This window comes from Arvicanthis niloticus, chromosome 21 (assembly GCF_011762505.2).
Source record: "Arvicanthis niloticus isolate mArvNil1 chromosome 21, mArvNil1.pat.X, whole genome shotgun sequence".
Classification (NCBI taxonomy): Eukaryota; Metazoa; Chordata; class Mammalia; order Rodentia; family Muridae; genus Arvicanthis; species Arvicanthis niloticus.
The window spans coordinates 30,670,074-30,696,779 of NC_047678.1; the positions used below are offsets into that span (position 1 = coordinate 30,670,074).

Here is a 26,706-nt window from a genome sequence, read left to right on the forward strand (position 1 = left end):
TTGTTTTGCTTGGGTTTTTTTGTTTTTTGTTTTTTAGGAAACTGTAAATGTATTAAAGTGAGAAAGAGCTCCCAAGAGGGAGAAGTAGTACCAAGGGAGGAGTACCAAATTCTAGGGTTCTTAGGGCTCTTCTTTAAAGGGCTCATGGGCTGTGAAGAAAGTAGTAACATGCTTATCTCACAAGTTTGAAAACCTGAGTTCAGTTCCCATTATCCATGTAAAAAGCTGGGTGTGGAGGAATTGTAGGATCACTTTTTCCTGGGTAGAGGAGGCACACACACATGTCCTCATCCAAAAAAAGGAAGCTCACAACAGACCAAAGTAATGATTGTACCAATGTTCATTGAATGTTTCATTGGAATTTCTAACAGGTTAGGGGTTATTTACAAGGAGCAGGTAGGGACAACTCAAAAGTAGCTGCACGATTGGAAAGCCCACTCCAATGTGACTCCAGAAAGCTGCAGCCCTGCAGCTGGTGGGCAGCTCTCAGCATGTCTATCTTTCTGCACTTTGGCTGGTTGGAGTATCCACCCCATCAAGTTTTTGTCCTCCTGCATGTAAACCTTTAACCTCCCAAGGCTTTTGAGTCTCCTCTTCTCTGAAGACAATATTTCACAGCCAATGGTCGTTGAGGAGGCATATCCCTGGGATGCACTGGTCAGCCAGCCTAATTGATGGGCTCCAGGCTATTGTTTCAAAGGAAGTAGAGGGCTTTTTGTTTTGGAGTCAGGGTCATGCTGTGCAACTCTTGACTATCCTGGAACTCACTATGTAGACAACGCCAACCTTGAACTCCAGAGATTCACCTCTTCCTCTTCTGCTTCTCAAAGGACATGTGCTATCATATCACTCCTGCCTGGCAGTGGGGCATTCTTGATGAGGACATTTGAGGTTGTCTTTGCCTTCATATAAACACACCCCAACTACTACCAACAAAACCAGTTGCAAAAAAGGTTCTGGAGCCTGTATAGGAAGGATGCACAGAAATGATACGTGTGGCTCTGAAGTTCTGAAAGGAGCTTCCAAATGGCAGTGAAATGTTAGAAGATTAATGTGCCATTTTAGAAAATAATTTTCCCCCAAACAGCCATCTTTTTAGCAAGGACAGAAAAACTAACCATGAAATTTCACATAAACCCTAAGAAGTGACCCTGAATAGCAAAACCAATCTTGAAAAAGAACAAAGTTGAAAGTGTCAAACTTCATCTACGGCCATACCACCCTGAGCGCGCCCTATCTCGTCTGATCTCAGAAGCTTAACAGGGTCGGGCCTGGTTAGTACTTGGATGGGAGACCGCTTGGGAATACAAGGTGCTGTAGGCTTTAAAAACAAAAAAAAAGTGTCAAACTTCCTGTATGTGCAAACTAAATGATCCTAAGGGGCCAGGCATGGTAGTTCTCCATGTCTGTAATTCTAGTGCTTGGATGGTGGAAGCAAGAGGACCATGAGTTAAAGTTAGTCTAGGCTGCCTGAGGCCCTGATTTAAACAAAATCCAATCAATGTGGTGCTGAAATAAAGAATAGAACAGAAAGGCAAGAAATAAATAAATCTTTGTTACATATGGTGGGATGGTTTTGGACAAGGATAACTAGATAATTAGGGAAATTATAGCCTTTTCAATAACTAGTATTGTGGAAACTGAATATTCATATATAAAGAATTGTTATGAGATTGGAGAAATGGCTCAGTAATTAAGAACATTGACTGCTCTTCCAGAGGTTCCAGGTTCAAAACTCAGCACATACTTGCTGACTTGCAACCATCTGTAACTCTAGTTCCAGGGGGATCTAATGTCTTCTTTCAGCCTCCTCATGTATATGCAGGCAGAAATACCAATATACATAAATAAAAATAAACCCCTAAAAATTGTTATAGTTTTATACCATATACAAGAACTAGTTAAAAGTGGATTTGTGCCTGTTGGCTCCCAGCACATAGGATGCAGAAATAGGACATGGGAAGTTTGAAGCTGATCTGGGCTACAGATTTTCAAAACAGAGGTCGTTCAGCTAGGTATGGTAGGTAGCACGTGCTTTTAATCCCAGCAGAGGCAGAGGGACATTGATCTCTTAAAAAACAAAACAGACCATATAACTAAACAACCCTTTAAGAAATATTCTGGTGGAGGCGGGTGGTTGTTATTTTGGGGGCTAGGATGTAACACGGAAGGATCAGAGGTTTCAAGATCATCTTTGGCTTGGCTATATACTGAGTTTGTGGCTAGCAAAGCATATATAAGATCCTGCCTAGGAAGGAAGGAAAAAAAAGGATTTATTGAGCTTCTAATTAAAACACTTAGGAATCTGAGGCAGCAAGATTCTACTGAATTTGAGGTTAGCCTGGGCTACATTGTGAGATCTCAAGAATAAAATAACAAGAAAGACTATTTGACTTTGTTGCTATTTTACCAACAAAATTAAGTAGGGACTTGAACAGACTTTTGTCCACCCATATTTTACATTACCCAAGCAAGATGGAAGCAACTGAGGTGTCTCATCAACACAGGAGTGAACAAATAAAATGTAGTATATGACTTCTGATATGGCTACAACATTGATGAATGATGAGACTGAATACTACTAATAGAAAGGGGCCCAACTAAGTGCTGGGGAATATAGACTAGAGATGGTTGCCAGGAATACTCAAGATCATATGTCCAAATCCTTAGCATGTCAGAGAAAATAGGCCAATCACAGAAAACAAATCCTGTAAGATAACATTTATATCAGTTACTTAGAAGAGTCACGTTCATAGAAATGGAAAAGAAAATAGCAGTTCTTAGGAGCTGGGGAGTTAGTGTTTGGATATAGAATTTTAGTTTTTCAAAATAAAAAAGTTGTAGAGAGAAACACATAAATATGTAAATACTATTTAAATGCTTGACAGCTATGGAACATTTTTGTAAGGACAAATATAACCCCATGAAGATTAGAAATTGAAATTGCCATTTAGATGTAGAATTCACACATCTAGTTAGAGATGTCCTAAACTGAACTCATCATCTCTCCCTAAACACATGCAAATAAACAAATAACTAAATAAATAAGATGCAAACAAAAACATCTGCTCCTTATCTCATTAAAAGCAAATTGACCTTTTAGCAAGCAAGCAAGCAAGCAGGCTGAAACATCTGTCCTTCTCTCTTATTACTCTCACCCACATCTAGTTTTTCAGGAGAAAAAAAAAAAACAAGTAGAGCTTTACCCCTTCTTACATCTTGGTCTTCTGAATTATTTTCCTAGTTTGCTTCTGCTTCCTTCCTGCAGTGTATATTCTTAAAAATATCCAACATGGGGACTGGAGAAATGGCTCAGAAGAGCACTGGCTGTTCTTCCAAGGGACTCAGGTTTGATTTCCAGCACCTACATGGTGGTTCACAACTGGCTGTAGCTGTAGTTCCTGAGGATGTTATGCCCTCTTTTGGCCTCTGAAGGCACCAAACACTTACATAGTGCACAGAAGTTAAAATATATCTGGTGTGGCCCTGTACATACATAGATCATGTTGTGATTTTGGGTTGGTTTGTTTGTAATCCCTCTGACCATATTTCTAGTCCTTTCTATGTTCAGTTTGCTTCGTTGATGTTGCTGAGTTCCTTTAGGCTATGGTTTGCTACCAAGTTACCTGGAAGTCATCCTAGAATACTGGCTGAAATGTCCTATAATGATGCTCACAGTGGTGCTACCAAAATGAGTGCTACTTGGTGTACTTCTAACCAGAAAAGTCCTATGGAAGGAAGGGAATAGAAAGCACACAGGAATCAAGATAAGCCAGTGTTTTCCAAATACTGTGTGATGGAATTTTTAATTACTCTTTAATAAAATGAGAAAAAAGATGGGAAAAAAAAAAAAAAGAGGCACCTTTCTCAGTGCACTCTGTGTGCTTACCAGCTGCCAAAGGAAATGTTAGCAGGGTCTGGAGCTGGGATGCACTGATAGATACCTCTGGAGCTGGGATGCACTGGTAGGTACCTCTGGAGCTGCCATGCTCTGATAGGTACCTCTAGAGCTGGGATGCACTGGTAGGTACCTCTGGAGCTGGCATGCTCTGATAGGTACCTCTGGAGCTGGCATGCTCTGATAGGTACCTCTGGAGCTGGCATGCTCTGATAGGTACCTCTGGAGTTGGTACGCAGTAAATGGAAGACCAACAGCCTACCTGTTTGGTCACTGAGCTTTCAGTTGTTCTTTTCTACATAACCTCTGCACAACAATGAAATGAGTCGTGTTACTGATGCTCACTCTGCAGTCATCATCTCACTCAGGGTTTGGTTTTTTGAGACAGGGTTTGGTGTAGCCCTGGCTGTGTCCTAGACCTGCCTGCCTCTGCCTTTCCCCCCAGTGCTGGTTTTAAGGCTACCACTGTCTTGGTGGGTCTGATAATTTTTAAAAATTTAATTACCTTTTTAATTTCTCTTGTGTCCATTGGTGTGGGTTGTACATTGGCCTACCTGTGTAGGTCAGAGGACAACCTGCAGGAGTTGGTTCTCTCCTTTAAGAGATGTAGGAGTCATGGACCATGCATGTACCGAGAGCAGTCCTGGGTAACAACTTATATCTAGGTTAATTGGTAACACTTCTAATTGTGTGGGCATCTTGATATTTAAGCATACCAAATATATAAAGCCTTTGCATAATATTAAGCATTAGAGTCTCATTTCTACTGGGTGCCGTGTGGATGGTGGGATGGTCTGGGCTCAGCCCAGCCTTGTGGAGACAGTATGGAAGATTGGCAGAGCCATCTCCCATGCTGCCATCTCGTGGGTGGTAGGGCCGGTGTCTCTGGCTGCCTGAGCTGGCGGCCTGACCCAAATGGCCGAGTATTCTCGCTGCCTAGGGATTGGAGCCTAGGGATCGAATTTAGGTCATCAAGCTTGAGAGCAAGTATTTTTATAAGCTAAGCCATCAATCCCTTCTGCTCTCTGTATTTTTAAATACAGGCTCTTATGTAGCCTAAGATGACCTTGGTCTCCTGCCACTTTACCCCCTGAGAGTTAGTACCATCGATATGTACCACCTCATCTGTTTTGTTTGGTGTTGAGGACTAAACCTAGAACTTTGTCTATGCTCTGTAAGCCCTTAACCAACTGAGCTATACAGAATCTTGCTATGTAGCCTTGTAAGCCTGGTGTACTTTGCTTGCTGTATACACCAGGCTAGCTTATACTTTCTAACATCTCCTTGTATCTGCTTTCTACATGCTGATCAGATTACAATCATGAACCACCATGCTAAGCTTATTAATTAATATTTAATAATTCATAAAATGGGAAGAAAATAGTACATACATCAGAATCAAGCCTGGGATACATGAGCCCTCATCTCAAGCAAACCTGGCTAAGGTAGCACACATTTACATTCCTACTGTGGAAGTGGTGGTAGTAGAATGATTAGAGCTTTCCTCAGCTACATAGCAAATTTGAAGCTAGCCTGAGATATATTTCCCAAAAATATTTCCTCCAAACAAGCTATGATGGTTTCTAGCTGGCTGTAAGAGGCACATTTAATATAATCTCAGACTAAGGATGTGTTGCCAGGCCTCCCTGACTTTGAAGCCTACATGGTCTACATAGATAGTTACAGGACAGGCAAGATGACATAAAGGACTCTGTCTTAAAACAAACAAACAAAAAAAACTGACATGTAGTTCGTTTGTGTAGTTAATTAGTCACAAGGCCATTGTTGATATCAGTGACTTTTTTGCTGGCCTGAGGTTTTGCTATGTAGATCATGCTAGTCTCAAACTCATATGTACCACTGTGCCTTGGTTTTCTAAATCACCAATTTTATATTTTATTTATTTCAGGCAGAACTTGAGCTAGTTGAATTTCTTTATCTAGTGAAATGAGTCAAACTTTCATTCCCTAGTCTAGCCTAATTTTGGTTCTTGTAGTTTTCTACTATTTTTGGAAAGGGAGTGTGAAGAGGTGCTTCAGAGGATCCCCTGGGCTCCAGATAGTCTTCCTGGCTTTCATTATAAGATGTCATTATATAGTGACTTTTTTTATAATTAGTTGGATCCAGTCATTTCAGCGCATAGGTTCTACCTATTGGTTCAGTGACATAAAGAGTCCCAGTTGACCAAATTGGAAATCACTTGCTTCTTCTAACTTAATTGCGTCATTAGTTGTGTAGGCTGGAAGATGTTATTTCCTTTTTGGAAACTAAAACATCCACATTAGTTGAACTCAGTTCGCAAGGTGAAGCAACATTTTTCACGTGGAATATTTAGGTTCCAGATGAGTGACAAGGGCTTAGGTATGTCCCAGAGGTAGAGTGTGTGCTTAGCACATGTGAGGCCCTGGGTTTTCAAGCCTATGCATAAACAAATAAGAGAAGGAGCCCACCTACCTTTCTCCTTGATTCTAAATGTGTGTATTCTGGCAGTAGGGGAGACAGCACCATGTAAGGTTTCTGATTTAGTATATCGATACTTCCTTCAGAGTCTTGTTTCCTAACTGAACAGAAAGCAGTTCTGTTTCTAGGTTAGGCCTTCTAGGGGATGGCTTAGAGTGAACCTGGTGCATCTCACAGACATGAGCTCCACTCTACGATTCTTTGCTGTTAAAATGTTCATCCTCCACTTGTTTAGAAACAGGTGTGTAAGATTTTGATTTGGGCATTCTCCTGTAAAGTCCACTTCCCATTTTGGAAAACATCCAGTTTGAGACTAGCTGACCAAGTGGCTAGCTAGTTTCACCTGAGGAAAGGTGACATAATTGGACTCCTTGTTGGTATATCCTGTATTTACTAGCTTTAATGAGGTAAGATGTCTGTAGGGGAAGAGTATGTTTTAGGTTTATGCATTACTATAATAGTCAACCCAACCCACCAACTGTGGGTCTGTCAAGCAAGCACTCTAGTTCATAGAGAAAGAATATGGCTTACAGACATTATGCTAGTCTTTCAATGTTACCTATGAGTAGGGCGATATTGATTTAGTTTCCCACTTTGGGAATGTTGTATGTTTTTTTTTTCCCCCTTAGTCAGTTGGCCATGTGGAGGAACTCTGGGGAAGCCTGGGTTGAGGAGGAAGCAAAAGGAGACAGGTTTGAGTCCTCTGCTGTGTAACTTCTCAGATCTGTTTGAATTTAGTCTGTTTCTACTTGATAGTAGATGGGTACTGTCCATGCCTAGCTAGAGGTACAGGTAGGTTGTTAACATGTATGTCATGTTGAAAGTCTAGGCTTACAGGGTCATGGGTTGTTGTTTGTCTCTCATGGTTAGACAGTTGATCTTCACCAGAAGCCAATAAAAAGAACATGGGCATGATGTTTGTCTATAATCTCAGGATATGGGAGGTGGAGGCAGGAAGATGGCATTCAAGATGATCATCAGGGCCTTTGAGATGGTTCAGCAGGAAAAGATTTTACTGCTAAGCCTGAAGCTTGGGTGGTATGTTTATAAAAAGATAAAGAGAATATGTTCTGTGGGTGTGTGGAGAGGTATGGGGGAAGGGGATGTCTCAGCAGGCCCATGCCAAGGCATCCCTTCCTCCCCAGAGTTTATTTATTCAGGGCTTGGGGAGGGGAGGGTAGTAGAGGCAGAGAGAGTAGGGAAGTAGAGGCTGGCCATGAGCACATGGAGAGAGCGGGGAAGTGGTGAGGGGACAGAGGGATCGAGGGAGCAAGAGAGAGAGGAGGGAGCAAGCAGCCCCTTTTATAGTGGGCCAGGCCTACCTGGCTGTTGCCAGGTAACTGTGAGGATGGAGTTTAGACAGAATGCTAACACTGAGGACCTGAGTTCATTCCTCAGCCCCTAGGGAGGTGAAGGGAGAGAACTGTTTCCTGCAAATTGTTCTCTCCCCCTTCCCCAAATAAATAAATATAGAACGGTTGAGTTAAAAGATGACTCCTTTATTTTCCATTTTTGTTTGGCTCTATTCCATTTTATTTCATTTTCAGACAAGCTGGCCTCAAGAGTTCCTGTGTAATAATATATGTTGACCTGAACTTTTGGTTACCACAAAAGTCCTGTGTGTCATTAGACCTGGTTTACACTATATTTAAGAAAAAATGATTACCTGTTAGGGGACTAATTAATTGATCTATCTTTTTAAGACGTGGTGTATTTTTGTCTGGACTGTTATTTGTGAAAGGCTACGGTGTTGCTCAGTGATAGAATGTTTGCCTTTAATGAGCCGGGCCCTTGGTTCGATTCCCAGAGCCACAAAAAGACAACCTTCAGGAGCAGGTATAATGGAGTGGGATTATAACAAGTATGTGTGAAAGACACAGTACTGCTGTGTCAAGTCTGCAGTGTACAGTGCATGTATGTACAGTGTATGTGCTTTTATTATTGGGCACCAGTCGAGCAAAGAAGCAGAATTTTATCTGGAATTCTTGCTTTCTCTCAGTTGTTCTGTAGTAGGAAAGCAATAGGCTTAAGGTTGTGTGTTGAGTGAGCAATCGGGAATTAAAAACAGGACTGGGGACCATAGCTCAGGTAGCTGAGTACCTGCTTAACAGCAGCCTTAGCTGGGCAAGATGACAAAAGCCTCTCATTTTGGGAGGTAGAGAGAGAAGGATCAGAAGTTCAAGGTCGGTGGCTGTGCCCGCCTTTAATCCCAGCACTTGGGAGGCAGAGGCAGGCGGATTTCTGAGTTTGAGGCCAGCCTGCTCTACAGAGTTAGTTCTAGGACAGCCAGGGCTACACAGAGAAACCCTGTCTCCAAAAAAAAAAAAAAAGTTCAAAACCATCCTTGGCTACACATTGAGCTGAGTGTGACCAGGCCGACTTGTGTGAGTCTTTCTTACCTGGTTTACCTGGAAGTCTCTGGAAATGAGGCTGACCTCAGACTCATAGGAATACACCTGTCTCTGCCAACCAAATGCTAGGACTAAAGGCTTTTTTTTTTTTTTTTTTAATTAAGTAAACCCCAAAGCCCACTTGGCTGAATGCTTCTCTTTACTTCCCTGGTCAGACTATCAGGCCACATGGCCAACTCTGTACCATAAAGAAGGGATGGGAAAGAAATAGAAAACCAAGCCAGTCTTCAGCTGACACACAAACACAGCAGAGTCTGAGATGACCAGAAATAAGAAGAGAGTTAATAGTTGGCTGTTAATTTCATACTTGAACTTTTTTTTTTTTTTTTTTTTTGTACAATGGGGTTCCAGACTTTATTTGTATTTTTAGACTATGCAATCCTAGCTTTCCTGGAACTATGTAGACCAGGCTGGCCTTAGCAATCCACAGAGATCTGCCTGCCTCTGCCTCCTCCTGTAAGCTTTTATAATGAAAATAGTAAATCTCCTTGGAAAGTTTGCCCTGCTGTTAAGAGTAGGAGTTTTTGTTGTTGTTATAGAGCACAGATGGCTGATTGTAGTTGGAGTACATTGGTAGAAATAATAGAAGCCATTGGAAATGGGGTATGTATAAAAATAAAGTTTAATGTTTAGTGTTCACATGTGGTTATCACGGATGAATTTTGATTTTGACTATGTATAAATAAAGTTTCTGACTTTATACTAAATCCTGTTAACTTCTTCCCTCACTTCAAAATACTTAATAATTAACGTGTAACCTATTTTAATGGAATGTAAGACTAGAAATAGGGTTCATTTTGAATTACTGGTACACTAAGGAAATATTCCTGTTTTCGTCTAAAAAAAAAAAAAAGGAAAAGAGCTAGTTTCTATTTTCCTCTAATTAAGATGGCTATACATCATGTCAGAGATGACAGTCCTGGCTTATTTGACCTGTTTTCCTGACCTGGTTGTAGTTACTTCTTTTATTATTCCATCTTTCACACTGTATGAACTGGCAGATTTACGTTATGTAATGAATCGGCTTAGTTTAATGTAAATCCTCTTGTGTAATAGTGTTGTTGTAAGATGTATTTATTTAATATACATTGGTGCTCTATCTGCATGCCAGAAGAGGGCATCGGATCTCATTACAGATAGTTGTGAGTCATTTTGTGGTTTCTGGAAACTGAACTCAGGACCTCTGGAAGAGCTGGAAGAGGCATCTATCCAGCTCCAAGTTTTTGTTTTTTTGTTTTTGTTTTCTTAAGAAAAATCTGAAGGAAAAAAAAAAGGCCAGGAAAGTAGCAGCAGAGTGCTAGCCTTGCATGCAGGAGGCTAGGCTTTGATCTCTAGCATCTCGTGCTAGAGATGTGTGATGATACTTACTTGGCATTCCAGCACTTGGAAAGTATCCTTGGGACTATCAGAAGTTGAAAGTCATTTTTGCGTCCACAGAATATGTGAGTCACTGCCAAAACAAAAGAGAGACCAAGGCAATGAATGCTATACAAGCGCTAGTCTACCAATGGAGAAGTGGCTTATTACAGACTGCCAGTTGGTATTCTGTACAGATGTTTTTCCTTGGAAATTCCAATTTTTTTGTATTTACTTGTTTATTTAACACTATTTGGATACCACTTAGTTCCCAGGTAATATAAATGGACTTACTATATTTAGTCTGTCATCGTATGTTGTTTAGGTTGTAGTACATCCCAAAGGAATGTACTACAAAAGATGAAGGAAATCTGTCTCACACATGTAGATACTTGGCAGATGGAATATTAGATTATGGAGTATTATTTGATTTGATTATGACAGATTGACAAGTGGTAATTTCTTAAAGGCTATTTGCAATGTGTATTTAAAACTGTAGCAGTGAATGGAGGTGCACATTTTTATTCCTAGCAGAGCCATCCTAGTCTAGTGGTAGTTCCAGGACAGCTATGGATAAATAAGAAAACCCTGATTCCAAAAACCAAAAGTAAAATAAAATAATACACTTGAGCCTGATATTATCATGTAGGGGATGGCTTTGATACAAAGATGGGATATTTGACTAATTGGTATTTACTAAACTTCAGCCACTTGCTTTTTTTTTTTTTAGTAAATGCGCAGTTTCATGGAAATTGCTTCCTGTCACCTATTATTCTCTCTTGTTTTGTAATTCCATTTTTATTTTATGCATATGAGTCTTTTGGCTGGGTGTATGTATGTGCACTACATCATGCAGTGCCCTTGGAGATTCGACGAGATCATCAGACCCCCTGGACCTGGAGTTACAGACAGTTGTGAGCTGTCATCTGGGAACTCAAACTGGGTCCTCTGGAAGAGAGTAAGCACTCTCACCCACTGTGTTACCTCTTTGGGCCACTTTGTAGAATTTTAATGTTACTATTGTAAGTGCATGGGGTTGGGGTATGAGTGTCACAGCACTTGTCTGAAGGTCAGGTGACAGCTTTATAGAGTCAGTTTTCTTTTCCCTTTAAGTCTGGAACTCACCCAGTCAGGTCACCAGGGTTGTTCTCCAAGTCCCTAATCTACTAAAGTCACCTCACAGGCCCCAACCAGTGTGCTTTAGTAGAGAAACCACGGTTTCTAAAGGTGACTAACGATGGTGATAAGGTCATTTCTATTTCCTCAGGTAAATTGAATTATTTACAGTTTTTAAAAATTTTTCATTCTTTTAGTGATCACAATTATACTATCAAAACAAACAAAACAAAGCAAGGAAAAAAAAATAACCTAAAACCTAGATATGATGGCTCACATCTATAATCCCAACCAGTATTGAAGCAAGGGGTCCGTCAAAGTTTGAGACCAGCCTGAACTATAGAATAAGATTCTGTCTTTTTTAAAAAAAATAAAATAAAATAAAATTAGGCTGAATGCTGTTGTTCCTGCAGGGGACCTTGCCTCTTTAGCTGAGTTTTAAGAACAAAATCTAGGTTAGCAGCGACTGCTAAAGATGTGGGAGTGCCTTCTGTTAAAGCTGCTCATTAATAATATTGAAAGCTAGATGCTATTTGTTCTGAATGAGGCTCCTGAGAGCTGCTTTGTGCTGTGCTACAGCTCCCTTTTGGAAAGAGGTAGCCTACTAATAATCACACTTGAATGTGGCTTCTTCAGAAACTGTGAAGAACGTGTACCTGCGTTTCTGAGTTACAACTATAGTTTCCTACCAAAGACCAAGAAATAGATGCAGTCATGAGGGCCTTTAGTGTACTGGTTAATTTCCTTGGACTTCTTTCTTAAACACTTTCATTCTAAGGAATTGTAGAAACAATCTCTGAAAGTACAATTTGCATTCTAAATGCAGACCCATTTCCAAGAAGTATGGTATATACTGTGAAAGTATTAGCACTAAGATGTCTGTCTAGAAAGAAAGCTATTATGTGGTCCTTCGGCCACTTTTCTCTAGATGGGGTCTTATTATTTCTGTCTGTCCTAGAACTCACTGGCTTCAACAACTCAAAATATCTGCCTTCCTAGTGATAGAATTAGTATGCACCCCCATGCCTAGTCAAACTTCTTATGGCAATTTTGATAGTAACTTACTTTTTAAACAGTATTTTCAATTCAGTGTGCCTGATATTATGAAACAAAAAATCAAAACAAAAAACAAAAAAAGCAAACAAAAGTTGTAAAAAGCACAGTTACTAGAAGTTTTTTCTTCAGTACTGGGGGTCAGAACCTATGGCCAGAAGTTGTCTGTTAATTAAGCCAAGATTCCAGACCTGTCTTACATTTTAAAAGAGAGTAATGAATCTGTATATTAATATATATGAACTAAGAGAACTGTTTTAAAGGCCAATATAAAAGTAGTTAATTAGGGTCCAAATTGTTTCCTAGGATAGTAAATGTTGAAAGAAAGAAAGCTATGAGATGCTCTTCAGAAATTCTGAGACATATGTCATGGCGTTGCCTTGTGTAGAAGTAATTCTGGAGGGGTTTTCTTCATCTTCCTTTGCTCCCAAATAACTACAGGGTATTTCAATGCCTGTTCTACCCCATTTTAGCTCCAGAATAATTGGAACAGAGGCCTGGTATTTTTATTAACAAGATACAAGCACTAAGCTGAGTGGGTGCTGAGCTATTCTAACATGACTGAACTGCTACTACCCAGCCACCTGCCTGTTATTTGCCATGTGTTTTGCCCTGACTCACTCTGTTCTACATGTGTCCTCATGGTTGATCTCTCATCTTGTCTTGACCTCATGTTTAATCCTCCTGTGGTCCCTATACCTTTCTTCTCCCCCTCTACACCCCCATCCCCATCTTTCCCTGGTCTCTCTTTTGACCCCCTGACTGGTATGGGAATCGAGTCCTATTCTCTTCTGCCATCTAATTGGTTGATCGGCTCTTTATTAACCAGTCAGAGGTGATGGAAACAATTTTTTACATAACATTGAGGTGGGAGATGCTTGGCCATGCCAACATCAGAACTGCAACCAGATGACATAGAAATCAGCATCTGAACACACAGTGCGCAAAACTATTTTCCAACAGACACGTGGGTATAGGAAGGAGGCATCAGTGTGAGCCTGTGATTCATCATGTATCTTTTTCCTGTGTTTAGCAGAATTGTAGAAATGCTGATACAAGTGGCTGATAAACACATGAAAAAGATGCCCGTAAATCAGTTAGCATGTACTAGAGATACCTAGAGAGAGACCTGTTCATATGACATTTAGGGATTCAAAATAGCCATGAATGTTGTGAAGGTACAAAAAAAAAAAAAAAGCCACAATGAAAAATATTGTTTTTGTAATAAAGATGCTTAACATGTTTGTTTATAAGGAAGTACAGATCTGAACAACAAAGGAAAAGTGGTTTAAGAGGAGAGAAGAAAAAAGATTTTTGTTTCAGTTTTGTGTACAGGTGTTCATGTGTGTTTAGGAGGTTTTTGATTCCTCTGGAACTGTAGTTACAGGTGGTTGTAGTTACCCCATGTGGGTGCTGAGAACTGATATCAAGTCAGTTGCAAGGACAATATGCACACTTAGTCACTGAGCCTTCTCTCCACTCCCTAGAAAAATCATCTTTAAAGGAAAAAACAGAAGAATATAATACTTTGTACCAAGGCCAGATCTAGAATAGCTAAAATAGGATAGACACTGATGATGAGTATGTGGGGATGACACAGCCAACTAAATAATATTGTTGCAACCACACAGCAGTGTTGGCCACTTTAGGAAGGTCTCACAGCTCCTCAAAAGGTTCCACATGAAATTGTTATGTGACCCTCTAGTTGTACTTCTAGAGTCTGAGAATTTATGTTTTATGTGATCATGGGTTATTTATAGTAGTGAAAACAACCATACCTCAGCTAAGCAATAGATGAATGTAGGGAAAAAATATGACTGGGATACCCAGGGTTCCTCCCGCCCTACTGTGGGTAGTCTGCTGGGAACGCTCTGGGTTCCTCCAGCTGGAAGTTGGGCCCCGGCTGCTCATTAAATAAAAGCCTCTCCCTGGCTCCTCACGATTCCTCATGGCGGTGTGGCCCCAACACACGAGGAAGTCCTTGGGTTTCCAAAACTGGTTTATTGACATGGCGGATGGTAGATGGATCTGGATGCATACCCCCCTAAAACCCAGGGTGGACTGGAGTTAAAAAAGGAGGAGGGGGAGGGGCTGAGGAGGAATGTTTAATCGGCTCCACCTCTGGCCTTCAGGTACCTCATTAGTATGTAAATCTCTCTACACACCCTCCACCTGTGTATGTGACTGAAGGGTGAAGGTGGAATGGAGAGTAGACCTCGGTCGAGTTAGGCCCGGCAGATGAAAGTATGAGGTAGTCACACAATGGAGTACCATTTGGAGGGGAAGGAGTTCTGAGTTATGATACAACAGAACCTTGAAACTGTTACTGTAAATCAAAGAGGTCAATTTCTTATATCAAGTATCTGGTATAAGTCCAAGTAAGAAGCAAAGTTGATGTCAGGCTGGGCAAAAGAAGGTTATAGGATTTTTCTTTGGAATGAAAAAAATGTTCTAAAGTAAGACTTGGCACATCACTGTCAATATACCAATTTCCCTGAATCCTCACGTGAAAAGAATGAATTTCATTGATGTGAATTATACCTCAATAGAGATATTATTTAAACAATAAAAGGAATTCTGGCAAGATCACTCAACAACAGGTCAAGGCTCTGGCTGCCAAGCTTGATTGATGTTTGAGTTTAATAACCAGAACCCTCATGGTGCAAGAAGAGAACAGACTCCTGCAAGTTGACCTCTGACCTCCACAAATGTACTCACATTCTCATACGCAAACATTTTCAAACATTGAAATCAACAAAAGGAAAGCATCAAGTGTTCCCAAATTTACCTGTACCATTTACATTCATCTTTTGTTTTTGTATGTTTGATTTTTTTTTTTTTCAAGACAGAGTTTCTCTGTAGCCTTGGCTAGCTGTTCTAGAACTTACTCTATAGACTAGGCTAGCCTCTCAGAGGTCTACCTGCATCTACCTTCCAGAGTGTTGTAATCAAAGGCATGTACCACCACCACCACCACCACCTGGCCCATTTTACATTCTTAACAGGAAGTTTCCTAAAACATTAACCTCATCTGGTATTGTCATCATTAGTGATCATAGGCTTTAATTTTTCCAGATTTTTTTTCATGAGACAAGGTTTCACTATGTGGCCCTGGATAGCCTGGAATTTGACCAGGGTTTTCTTGAACTCACACAGATATGCCTACCTCTGCCTCTTGAGTGTTAGTGTTTATATGTGAGTACAGAGGCCCTAAATATCAAATATTCCAAAACTGGAGTTATAGGTGGTCATGAACCACCCAGCATGGGTACTGGGAACCAAATTTGTATCCTCTTGTTTTTTAACTATGGAGCCATCTCTCCAGACTTTAATCCTCTTCTTCCCCCTAGTGCTTGGGATTAAACTCAGGGCCTTGTGCCTACTAGTCAAGTGCTGTATACCATTTAGTTATACCATAGCTGATAGTTGACTTTATAATATTTAGTATTGTGGCTCCTAACTCCCATTTTAATTTGCATATCCCTAAGGGCAAATAATAATGAGCTGCATTTCCTCCTGTAATAATATCTCTTGTATACATTTTATTGAAATACCCATTATTTTCTTTTTTTTTTTTCTTTTTTAAGATGGATTTATTTTATGTATGAGTGCTCTATCTGCATGTATACCTGCATACTAGAAGAGGGCATCAGATGGGATATGAGCCATCATGTGGTTGCTGGGAATTTAACTCGGACCTCTGGAAGAATTGTACTTGTTGAGAACCAGTCTGCCCCATGCTTGGTGGCCAAAATGTCGGGGACTGCTCTATCAGATGTTGGAATCTGCACTGCCAAAAGCCTTGGGGGCTAAATTGTTAGAGCCTGCACTGTCCCAAGCTGCTCTGGTTGGCCGGTTGGGGTTTAGCAAGAGAGATTGAGGACGGACGTGAAGAATGGAGACCAAGACAGAGTGTGATTCAGTCCTGTTTATTCTTCAGTCTCTCTTCTCTCCAAATCCCTAGTTCCTAGTCCAAGTTCCAAGTCTCATGTTCCTAGTCCCTAGTCCCTAGTGCCTCCAAGTTCCAAGCTTCTTTCCAAGCTCCCTTCCAAGTGCCCATTCTTCTTCTGTCTGCCTCTTGCCTTTTATTTATATGTCTCACTTCTAAGTCACACCCTTAAGTCTTATCTCTAAATCACACCTTTAAGTCTCACACATCCAAGGGAAGATCCTGGGTATCTAAAACAAGATGTTATCAGAGTGTGCTTAGGTGTTGTAGACTGTTGTAAATAAGTCTCTTGTCAGGGTAAATGGCTCAAGATGGCTGCAAGGATGATAGCCGCCCTCTGTCGGCTCCCCACAAGTGCTCTTAACTGCTGAGCCATCTCTCCAACCCTGAATTGTCCATTATTAAATTGAGTTATAAGTGAATTATAGATGGTTTTAACTTTTTTTGAGCATAAGTCCTTTATCAGATTTATGATCTAAGTTCTGTGTGCATGTGTCTGCATGTGTGCAGTTATATGTGTATACATGCATGCAGTCATACCTGTGGAGGTCAGAAGACAGACTCAGGTATGTTTGAGTCAGGGTAATCTCTGCCTTGAATTTCTCTGTTGGTAGCTCTGGATGTGGTTCTGAGGATCCAAACTTGGGTCAGTAGGCTTGCATGCCAAATTCTTTACCCAGCCAGCTATCTCCCCAGATCACTTTCTTGATCTATATGGAGTTAACTTGTATAGATGGTGTAAATCAAGTGTTCAGGTGTCTCTGTGTCCTTTGTTGAAAACTGTTCAGGGCTGTAAAGATGGATGGCTCAGTGGAGTCAGGTTGCTCTTGGCAGCAGTTCTGGGTTTGGATTCTGGAATCCACATGTTGTTTCATAACTACAGTTTCATAAGTAAATGCCCTCTTCTAACCAGACACACATGTGGTGCACATGCAGGTAAAACAGTTACACACATTTTTAAAAATTAACAAAAGAAAAAACTGCCATCTTGGAATGGTGAGCTACACTTGTGATTACAGCAGGGCAGGGAGACAGTCCACAGTCAACGCTGCCTACATGCAGGACCTAACCACTGTAGGCTACATAGTGAAACTTCGGCTCAGTCCCTCGCCTAAACTCTTATTATTATATTGGTGTCTTTGATAAATGAAACACAATGGACTCTTTTTGAGACAAGGTCTCACTTTGTAGCTCTTACTGACCTGCAACTCAGGAATCCAGGCTGTTGTCAGACTCACCAGGATCTGCCTGCCTTTGCCTCCTTAGTGCTAGTATTAGCCAGTTGATTCTTAACATGAGTTTTTGTTTTACTTTTTTTCTCTTCTCTGAATATTAATACTTGGTGCTTATTTTTTTTTGTCAGGAGCCAGGGTTAAAACCTTTAAATGTCTGCTCAGTACCAAAGGGAGTTATTATAAGTTAGTATTACTAACTAGTAAAATAAATTTATACTAACTTTGGAAATTAGGTACTACACACCCTTAAACTTATTTCTTTCAAAATTGTTGTGGTTATACCTCTTTAAAAACCTTCTGTATAGATTATAAAATATATAGCTTTTAAAACTTAAGTGATTATAAATTTAATTTGTTTGAATCTAAACTTGAGTTTAGCCAGAAAGCCAAAATTCAATAATTGCCTTGTTTTAGTTGGTCAGTTTTAGAACTGGTGTGTGTGTGTGTGTGTGTGTGTGTGTGTGCCTGCCTGCCTGCCTGCCTGCCTGCCTGCCTGCCTGTCTGAGCAAGTACATAATGTGGTACACATATGGAGGTCAGTTGACAACCTACATGATGGAACAAATGTGGCTCCAAGGAATGGAACTTAGGCCATCAGGCTTGTTAGCAGGTAACTTTACCACTCAACTATCTTGCTTGTTACCTTCTTAATGCTGACAATTTCATTCTTGACCATGGAGTACCTTCCCATTTCCTTCTAGCTTAAAAAACCGCTTCCCTCATGCCCCTTACTGGGCTTGGTGGCCCACACTGCTAATCTCAGCATTCCGGATGTAGAAGTAGTGGAATCTCTTGAGTCTGAGGCCAGTCAGGACCTAGGGAGAACCGTGTCTAAAAAGTGTTTATTAGATGTCACTGTGTTATATTGTTCTATCTGTAATATTTTGTAAATACTAGTAGATTGGAAACCAGTGGTATCTTATAGTTTATTTTGTTTGTATCTTAAGGGTCTCCAACTGACATCCTCAGAGAGAACGTGGACTATCAGGATTATCAGAACAGCCAGAATTGGCCAGAAGATGCAAACTTTTGTTTCCAGCCCCAGCAAGTGTTAGATACTAGCCAGGCTGGTAAGTGCAGGCTGTATGTGACAACTAAATGTGACCTGTGAGATAATAGGTAACAAAGCTGTAACTTCCACCCAAACAAATGACTGCAGTAATTAATAATGGTACTTATTGTATGCCAGAGGACTGACTCTCAAAGTTGTCTTCTAGTCCCAGGATTTCATTTTATTTTTTAAAGATATACAGCATCTCACTGTGTAGCCCTGAGTGGCTGGGACTGGAATGCTGGAGCATTCCACACCGTACTGATCTCAGTGAGCATTTGAAATGCTGTGTCCTTCATAAATGTTCATATGAAAAAACAACAAACCTTTTTTTTTTTTTTTTTTTTTTTTTAAGCTTCTTCTACAGATAACATTATAGTTGAGTTTGGTTTGGTTTTTTTTTTTTTTTTTTTTTTTTTGCGATAGGATCTCATTGTATAGCACATAAATTTTCATGCCCAGCATAATTTTATTGTTTAATTTTAATTTTTGTGTGCTGTGTGTGTCTGTGTCTCCAGCATGAAATTACAAGTATGTACCACCATACTTTCTTGTGGGTTCTGGTAAATCTAACTTAGGTGTTTATATGTCCATCACATAGTTCCCATTTTCTGTTTGTTTTAGTATCTTAAATATATGTCTTAGCATATTGAAATTTTAGTTTCCTCTGTACTTTTTAGAATCTTAAAGTGGAGTATGGTGTGCTCTTTCATAAAGTTTTATGTTTGCTTGCTCTCTTAAATAATCAAATTTTAAGGGAACTATGGATTACATTTTATTATACCAAGTGAATTAGTGAATATTGCTGCTTCATCATGTGTAGTCATTATATTATATTTAATTTACTATTGGCAATACAAATGTAACAAATCAACATTCATAGGAAACAAGAGATAATTATCTTCCTAATTATATTCATTGTGTATGTGTCTTTGGTTCTTCTGTCATTCCAGATCCCTTTAACATGCACCATGATGATGGTCTGGCGGATCTGCTCTTTGTCTCCAGTGGACCCACAAATGCTTCTGCATTTATAGAGCAAAACAGTCCTTTAGAAGACAGTTATGGTATGGCTTCAACTAGATTTATTATGTCAGATCTTTTTTTTAATGTATAGAGATCCATATAATAAATAATAAACAGAAAAATACAGTTTTTTGAGGTAAGTTCTATTTAAGAAATGCGCTTAGGCTGGCTTTAGCTGTGTAACCAAGGATGGCCTTGAAATCCTAATTCTCTTCCTTCCCAATTACTGGAGCTATCACATCTGAACTAATTTGAAATTATGAAACACGAATTTTATCTGCGTGTACACACACACATATACATGTATATTATGCATATATGTAATTAATACAATATATAGTTAATATACATATATACACATACATATGGCAGGTACTCATAAACCTATGAAATACTTTATATTACATATTACCATGAAATAGAAAAACAGCAAGGGTTAGGATTTCTAAGGTCTCCAGTGGCAAATTAGAGAATTTATATTTGAAGTTTTTATAAGACTTTGAATCTATAAAGCTTGGTCAGATTCTTTGCCCATATTTTAACTTTTATGGTCTAGGAGAAATTACTTCCTAAATTTCATTTTTTTATTACTCATTTCTTATTGAGTTAGGATCTCATATATCCTAAGTTGGCCTCATAGTAGTAAAGAATTCCTATTTTACTCTTCCTGCTTCTACTTACCAAGTACAGAGATTATTATATATGGATGCCACAGGAATCTGTTTGTGAATCACAGCCAGGTCACTCTTTTGCATTCTGGGCTGAGCCAACACAACCCTCCCTACTGACCTTTTAAATCTATACAGTGGAGCCAGCATTAGTTCCTACTCTAGAGATGTGGTGATGATAAAATTAGGTTAAATAGATAGCGTGGTGTCAGGTCCATTGTAAGCAACACTTATCAGTAGTGCCCCCATCTTGTCCTGTTGGCATTTATTTTGGTTGCTTTGAGTATTTTCTGACCACTCTCTTTTTCTCCTCCTCTCCTTTGAAGTGATACTCCATTTATTTTTAGAATCTTGCTATTTGCCGGGTGGTGGTGGCGCACACCTTTAATTCCAGCGCTTGGGAGGCAGAGGCAGGCGGATTTCTGAGTTTGAGGCTAGCCTGGTCTACAGAGTGAGTTCCAGGACAGCCAGAGCTACACAGATAAACCCTGTCTTGAAAAACCAAAAAAAAAAAAAAAAAAAGAAATCTTGCTATTTTGTCTAGATTGGGCTCACACTCATGATCCTTCAAACAGCCTCACTAGTAGTTTGGGTTGCAGGTGTGTGCTACCAGCTTTGTAGGACTTTCCCTATATTCTTTTATATCTTCTTTGCTTTCCTCTAATTTACATCCCTTCACATTTAGATCACTCCACTAGTCTCCTAATCAGCCTTTCTGTTGTGTTTTGTAGCTCATTTTTAATATCCTGCTGTTACTGATTAACTTGAATCCTTAAATATTTATGTCATCATCATGATGAGAATCTTAAAAAGACATTCTTTATGCGGTTTTAAATTAACTTGATTTTCAAATCATTTCCCCATGGTTTATATGGTCCTGTTTGTCCTGTAGGACATGCCAGATCTACTTGAATAATTGCTCTTACAGTTTAGCAATTTTTGTCTTGTTGGTATCTCTTTGCTTCCTTTGCTAAGAGGGCTCTTAAATCTTAACATTGACTGCTGTCCTTTTCTCTTCCTGATTTCTCTCTGAGATCTTTGATAATCTAGTCCTCAAAGTTGTTACATCCACTAGAGCAGTTAGTCCATACTATATGTTTTGTTATTTGAAATGCACCTATTTTGCCTCTAAATTGCAGTAATCTTTCTGGATGTGGTAGTGTGTGTTTTGCCTGTAGTATCATGTACTGAGTAGGGCTAATGACAAGAGGATCACCTGAGCTCTAAGGCTAACCTAGACAACATAACATGAGATTCTGTCTCCTTAAAGGCGCACGGGGCGTTGGGGGGTTGGGGGGGGGGGAAGTGGATAAGTGCACTGACTGTTATTCCCGAGGTCCTGGGTTCAATTACCAGCAACTATATGGTGCCTCACAACCATCTATAATGGGATCTGATGCCCTCTGGTGTGTCTGAAGACAGGTATAATATACTTCTAAATAAAATAAATATTTTTTTTAAAAAGAAACTTAATAATTGGTAATGGTTTTGACCATCTGGTATTAAATCTCATATTGTGTCTGACATAAAGAGCATAATCCTTTTATTTGTCAACTTGCTAATAATTTATTAGGCATTTTTATAAAGGCAGATTCTAATCTTGTTTCATAGGTAAATGAATAATGTGCTATCCGCTGAATTCCATTGATGTTGGTGTTGGTAATGCTCCCTCTTCAGTATTCTAAAACTTCCAGTAGAATGTAACTGATAAACATTGCTTCCTGGTGCTACTGTGATATATTACTATTATATATTACTGGTAACAATTTATTTCAAATCTCGGCTGTAGAGGTGGCTCAGGTATTAAGAGTACTTGCTGGTTTTGCAAAAGCCAGAGTTGGATCTCTCACTGACATGGGGAGGCTCATAACCACAAGTTACTATGACTCCAAGGGCTCTAATATTTTCCTTCTGACCTCTGCAGGTACCTATATACAAATACACATACACATGCACACTTAGGCACGCACACACGTGTGTGCTTATAAATTAGAAGATGTTAATATGCTGGGCCACACTTTTAATCATGGCATAAGGCAGAAGCAGGCAGCACTGAGTTTTAGGCTGACCTTATCTATAAAGAGAGTTCCAGAACAGCCAGGGCTTTATTGTGATACTATATATTCAAAATATACTAAATAGCCAACAATTAACCCTAAGCAGAAAATGGTAGCAGATCTTACTATAAAGCCTCTCATTTTGTTTGTTGGTTTTTGCTTTTTCTTTTTTTTTTCTTTCTTTCTTTTTTTCTTTTTAGATTTACTTTATTTATGTGAGTACACCGTCTCTGTCTTCAGACACATCAGATCTCATTACAGATGGTTGTGAGCCACCATGTGGTTGCTGGGTATTGAACTCAGGACCTCTAGAAAGCAGACAGTGCTCTTAACCACTGAGCCATCTCTCTAGCCCTGTTTTTTTGGTTTTTCAAGATGTGGTTTCTCTGTGTAACAGCTCTGGCTCTCCTACAACCAGCTCTGTAAACCATGCTGGCCTCCAACTCACAGAATTCTGCATCTCTTTGCCTCCCAAGTGCAGGGATTAAAGGTGTGGGCCACCACCACCTGGCAAATGTCTTTTTTTTTTTTTTTTTTTTTTTTTTTTTTTTTTTTTTTTTTTTTTTGGTCTTTTGTGTGTCTTCTTGACAACACATGTCACTGATGTGTTCTCAAATGTCTTTTTCCTGGACTATTGATGACTTAATATTTAAAAACTGTGTTTCAATATTAGGTATGGTTCCACGTGACTCATTTGCTTCCATGGCTGTTGTATCTCAGGAGGGGTCTGTGGGAGCTCCAAACTCTCCACACTCAGATTCCTGCATTTCCCCAGAGGTTACTATAGAAACCCAACAGCCAGCAACAGGTAAGTTATTGAAAAGTTATTTCATTAGTTATTGCTTATGGCACCAGTAATTATTGCAGCTTATAGCAGATACAGATAAACAGACTTTTTATCTTTGTTAGACAGAATCTTACCTTGAATTGAACTTACTGTGTGGACCAGGCTGGCTTCAAACTTGTCTGCTTTGATAAAAGACGTGTACCCACCATGCCTTGCTTGATGCAGATTTTTAAACACTGGAATTTTTTGTCTCAAAAGTAACCGATGCTGGCTTATGGTATTCTTCCTGCTTAACCCTACCGAATGCCAGAGTTCTAGGCCTGATACAGCGTACCCTTTCATGACATCTATTAGAAGAATGACTGCTAGTCGCTAGTTTTCTTTCTAGCTTGATTATGTATCTGTGTTCTTTGATTTAAACATGTTTTTTCTCTCCTGGCTGTGTGTACTCCACATCTTGTGTTCTTAAGAGGACTTGATCTCAACCAAAAAGCCAGGGAGGAGTGACTTGTCTTCCTAGTATTGTTTCACTTTTTAAAAATGTTGTTTGTCAAATATAGACATTATAAATTAGCTCTGCAGTTTCTTAATTAGTGTAAGCTTGTATTCATGCTGGGCAGTGGTAATTCTCACCTTCACCAGCACTGGGGAACCAGAAGCAGGTATATCTATGTGAGTTTGAGGCCATCCTGGTTTATAGACGTAGTTTTAGGAGAGCCAGAGCTACACAAAGAAACCCTGTTGTAAAAAAATCAACAAGAAAACAAAACAACAAAACACTGATATTCATTAAAAGCCATTTATTTTCATTTATTTAATTTTTTTTATTTTAAATTTTTCTGGTTTGACTATTTTGTCTATATGTGTGTTGCCCACAGAGGCCAGAAAATGGCATCAAATCCCCTGGAACTTAAGTTACAGGTGTTGTGAGCCACCATGTGGGTGCTGGGAATAGAGCCAGAGTCTTCAGGAAGAGTAGTTACTGTTCTTAACTGCTGATCCATCATCTCTCCAGCCCAGAATGTTTCTGTGGGTAATTGCTGCTGGAAATGCTGAGAGTGTTCCAGGGTGAAGTTAGGCATGGCCATTGTGGCTCCACGGTTCCTCATGGGTTTTTACAGGCTTTAATGTCATGGCTTTAATGTAATGTAATGTCAGGCTTTAATGTAATGTCATGGATGGTGGATGGATCTGGATGTACTCCCCCTCCCCCGTCAAAACCCAAGGCAGACCTGAGTTAAATAGGGAGGGAGAGAGAGGGAGGTGGGACTGGGGAAGAAGGCTTAATTGGCTCCACCCTCTGACCTTCAGGTACCTCATTAGTATGTAAATCTCTCTAGGGCCTGAGGCTTGTTCCTACTGAAGGTCATAGACCTCTCTGTGGGAGTGGTTTTTGGAGGGCTGAAGCTAAATGAAAAGAACCAGGGCCTGTGAGCAGAGCTGAACTCCTGCCACCTAAAAAGGTTCCGGGGTTCCAAGCTCGCAAGCACCCAGCTGCTTCCCACAGCCCACCACCCCACATGTTTCTTTTTACTATAAATATCTTTCTGTCATTTTATTTCTGAATGTGAAGGTCAGAGGATGATTCTGGGAGTCATTTCTCTTAACCATGTAGCTCCTTGGGATTCAACTCAGGCCATTAGGCTTAGCAGAATGCCTTTTCTTCCTAAGCCATCATCCTGGCCCCTAGTAAGTTTGTGTTTTGTTTTGTTTTTGGAGACAGTTTCTCTGTGTAACCCTGGCTGTCTTGGAAATCAACACTGTAGACCTACCTGTCCTGGAACTCACAGAGATCTGCCTGCCTTTGTTCTTGAGTTCTAGGATTAAAGACTTGTGCTGCCAAACCCAACTTAGAAAGTAAATTGTAAATGCAGGGTTATGAGTGAATAATACTAGGTCCTAAGTTTTTTTTCCTTTACAAAAAAATTTTTTTGTGTGGACTGATTTATATTTGTGTTAGCGTGTTGGGTACCCTGAAACTGGAGTTACAGAGAGTTGTGAGCTGCAATGTGGGTACTGGGAATTGAGCCCAAATCATCTAGAAAAACCATAAAACTCTCTAAACATCTGAGCCATCTCTCAAGCCCTCCTAGGTCCTAATTTTTTAAACTTACTTTCCTTAGAGCTATCCAAGGCAGTAGAAGTGGAATCAGTAAAAGAGCAGCTGCCAACTAAACCATTGGAAATGATGGCACAACAGACCACTGATCTAGTGCCATCCAAAGAAACAGAGGAATCTCCATCCATAGACATAACACCAGGCCCAGGCACAGAAGAAACACTGGCTAAAGATATAGAAGATATCACCAATCCAGATGTAATATTGGCGAATGTCACACAGCCATCAACTGAATCAGATATGTTCCTGGCCCAGGACGTGGAATTACTCATAGAAACAGAGGCAGCCCATGTTAAAAATATATTGCCTACAGAACCAGATGTATCTTCAACCAAGGATATGGCACCACCTACAGAAGAAGAAATGGTCCCAGGCAAGGATATGACATTCTTCAAAGAAACAGAGACAACACTTTCAATAAAAATGGACTTGGCACCACCTGAGGATGTGATACTTCCCGAAGAAACACAGCTCGCCCCAGCCAAGGTCATGGTTATGCTCTCAGAAAGAGACGTGGCCCTGGCGAGTGATAGTGAGCCCTCTACAGAAGTGCCTGTGGCTCAGGAGGTGGTCTTGTCCTCAGAAACAGGGGGGGTCCTGGCAACAGAGGTGGTACTGCCCTCAGACCCCATAATGGCATTGACAAAGGATGTGACAATCCCATTAGAAGCAGAGGGACCCCTGGTGACTGACATGACTCCATCTTCAGAAACAGAAATGACCATAAGCAAGGAGACAGCTCCACCCACAGAAACAAAATTGGGCATGGTCAAAGACATGACTCCACTCTCCGAATCAGAAGTGGCTCTGGGCAAGGACATGGTTACACTTCCAGAAACAAAGATGACTGAGTTTAACAAAGAAGAGGTAGCCTCAGTCAAGGACATGTCTCTGCCTGTAGATACAGAGGCTCCCCTGGCTAAGAATGCTGATCCCCACTCAGGAACAGAGTTGACTCTGGATAACAGCATGGTTCCAGCCTCGGATCTTGCATTACCCTTGGAAACAAAAGTAGCAACTGTTCAAATTAAAGACAAAGAAACTGTACAGACACAAGAAGAACTAAGTGAAGACTCCCAGTTAGAACCTGTGCAGCACAAGGGACAGTTGGCAGTACCTCCTTTTACAGTTTCACCAGGTACAGGCTCTGGTTTCTCTTAGTATTCTCTGTACTAGGGTATAGACTAAAGGACAGCTGTCATTTCTAACAAAATACAGCCTCATTGCTTTTCAGTTCCACTCATGCTTCTCTCTAGTCAGTGTTCTGACCCTCTCCTTCCTCTGATGGCTCGTCCCATTCTATGTACATCCTTGCTTCTCTTGCAGACATATGAACCAGTAAGACCCACAACCCATCATTGCCTCTTCTACATACCAACTGTGTCTATATGCACTGCCTTTTTTTTTTTTTTTTTTTTTTTTTTTTTTTTTTTTTTTTTTTTTTTAAATGGCTAAACTGTCTTCTAAGTAAAGCCAGCCTCTCCTCATTTTGCAACAACTCTCTTCCCTGTACTCAAGTG

The 26,706-nt window shown here is 40.1% G+C and overlaps 1 protein-coding gene and 1 pseudogene across 21 annotated transcripts in view; both read left to right on the forward strand.

Moving 5' to 3' along the window:
* Map4 (microtubule associated protein 4) overlaps window positions 1-26,706 on the forward strand; it is a 148,237-nt gene that overhangs the window by 76,471 nt on the left and 45,060 nt on the right. For all 21 annotated transcript variants that reach the window (XM_076917905.1, XM_034483635.2, XM_034483636.2 and 18 more), the window contains exons 4-7: window positions 18,426-18,548; window positions 19,483-19,596; window positions 22,954-23,088; window positions 25,191-26,324. In XM_076917905.1, the coding sequence (XP_076774020.1) occupies window positions 18,426-18,548; window positions 19,483-19,596; window positions 22,954-23,088; window positions 25,191-26,324 (1,506 nt within the window). The remainder of the gene's footprint in view (window positions 1-18,425; window positions 18,549-19,482; window positions 19,597-22,953; window positions 23,089-25,190; window positions 26,325-26,706) is intronic.
* Window positions 1,205-1,323, forward strand: LOC117693901 (5S ribosomal RNA; annotated as a pseudogene).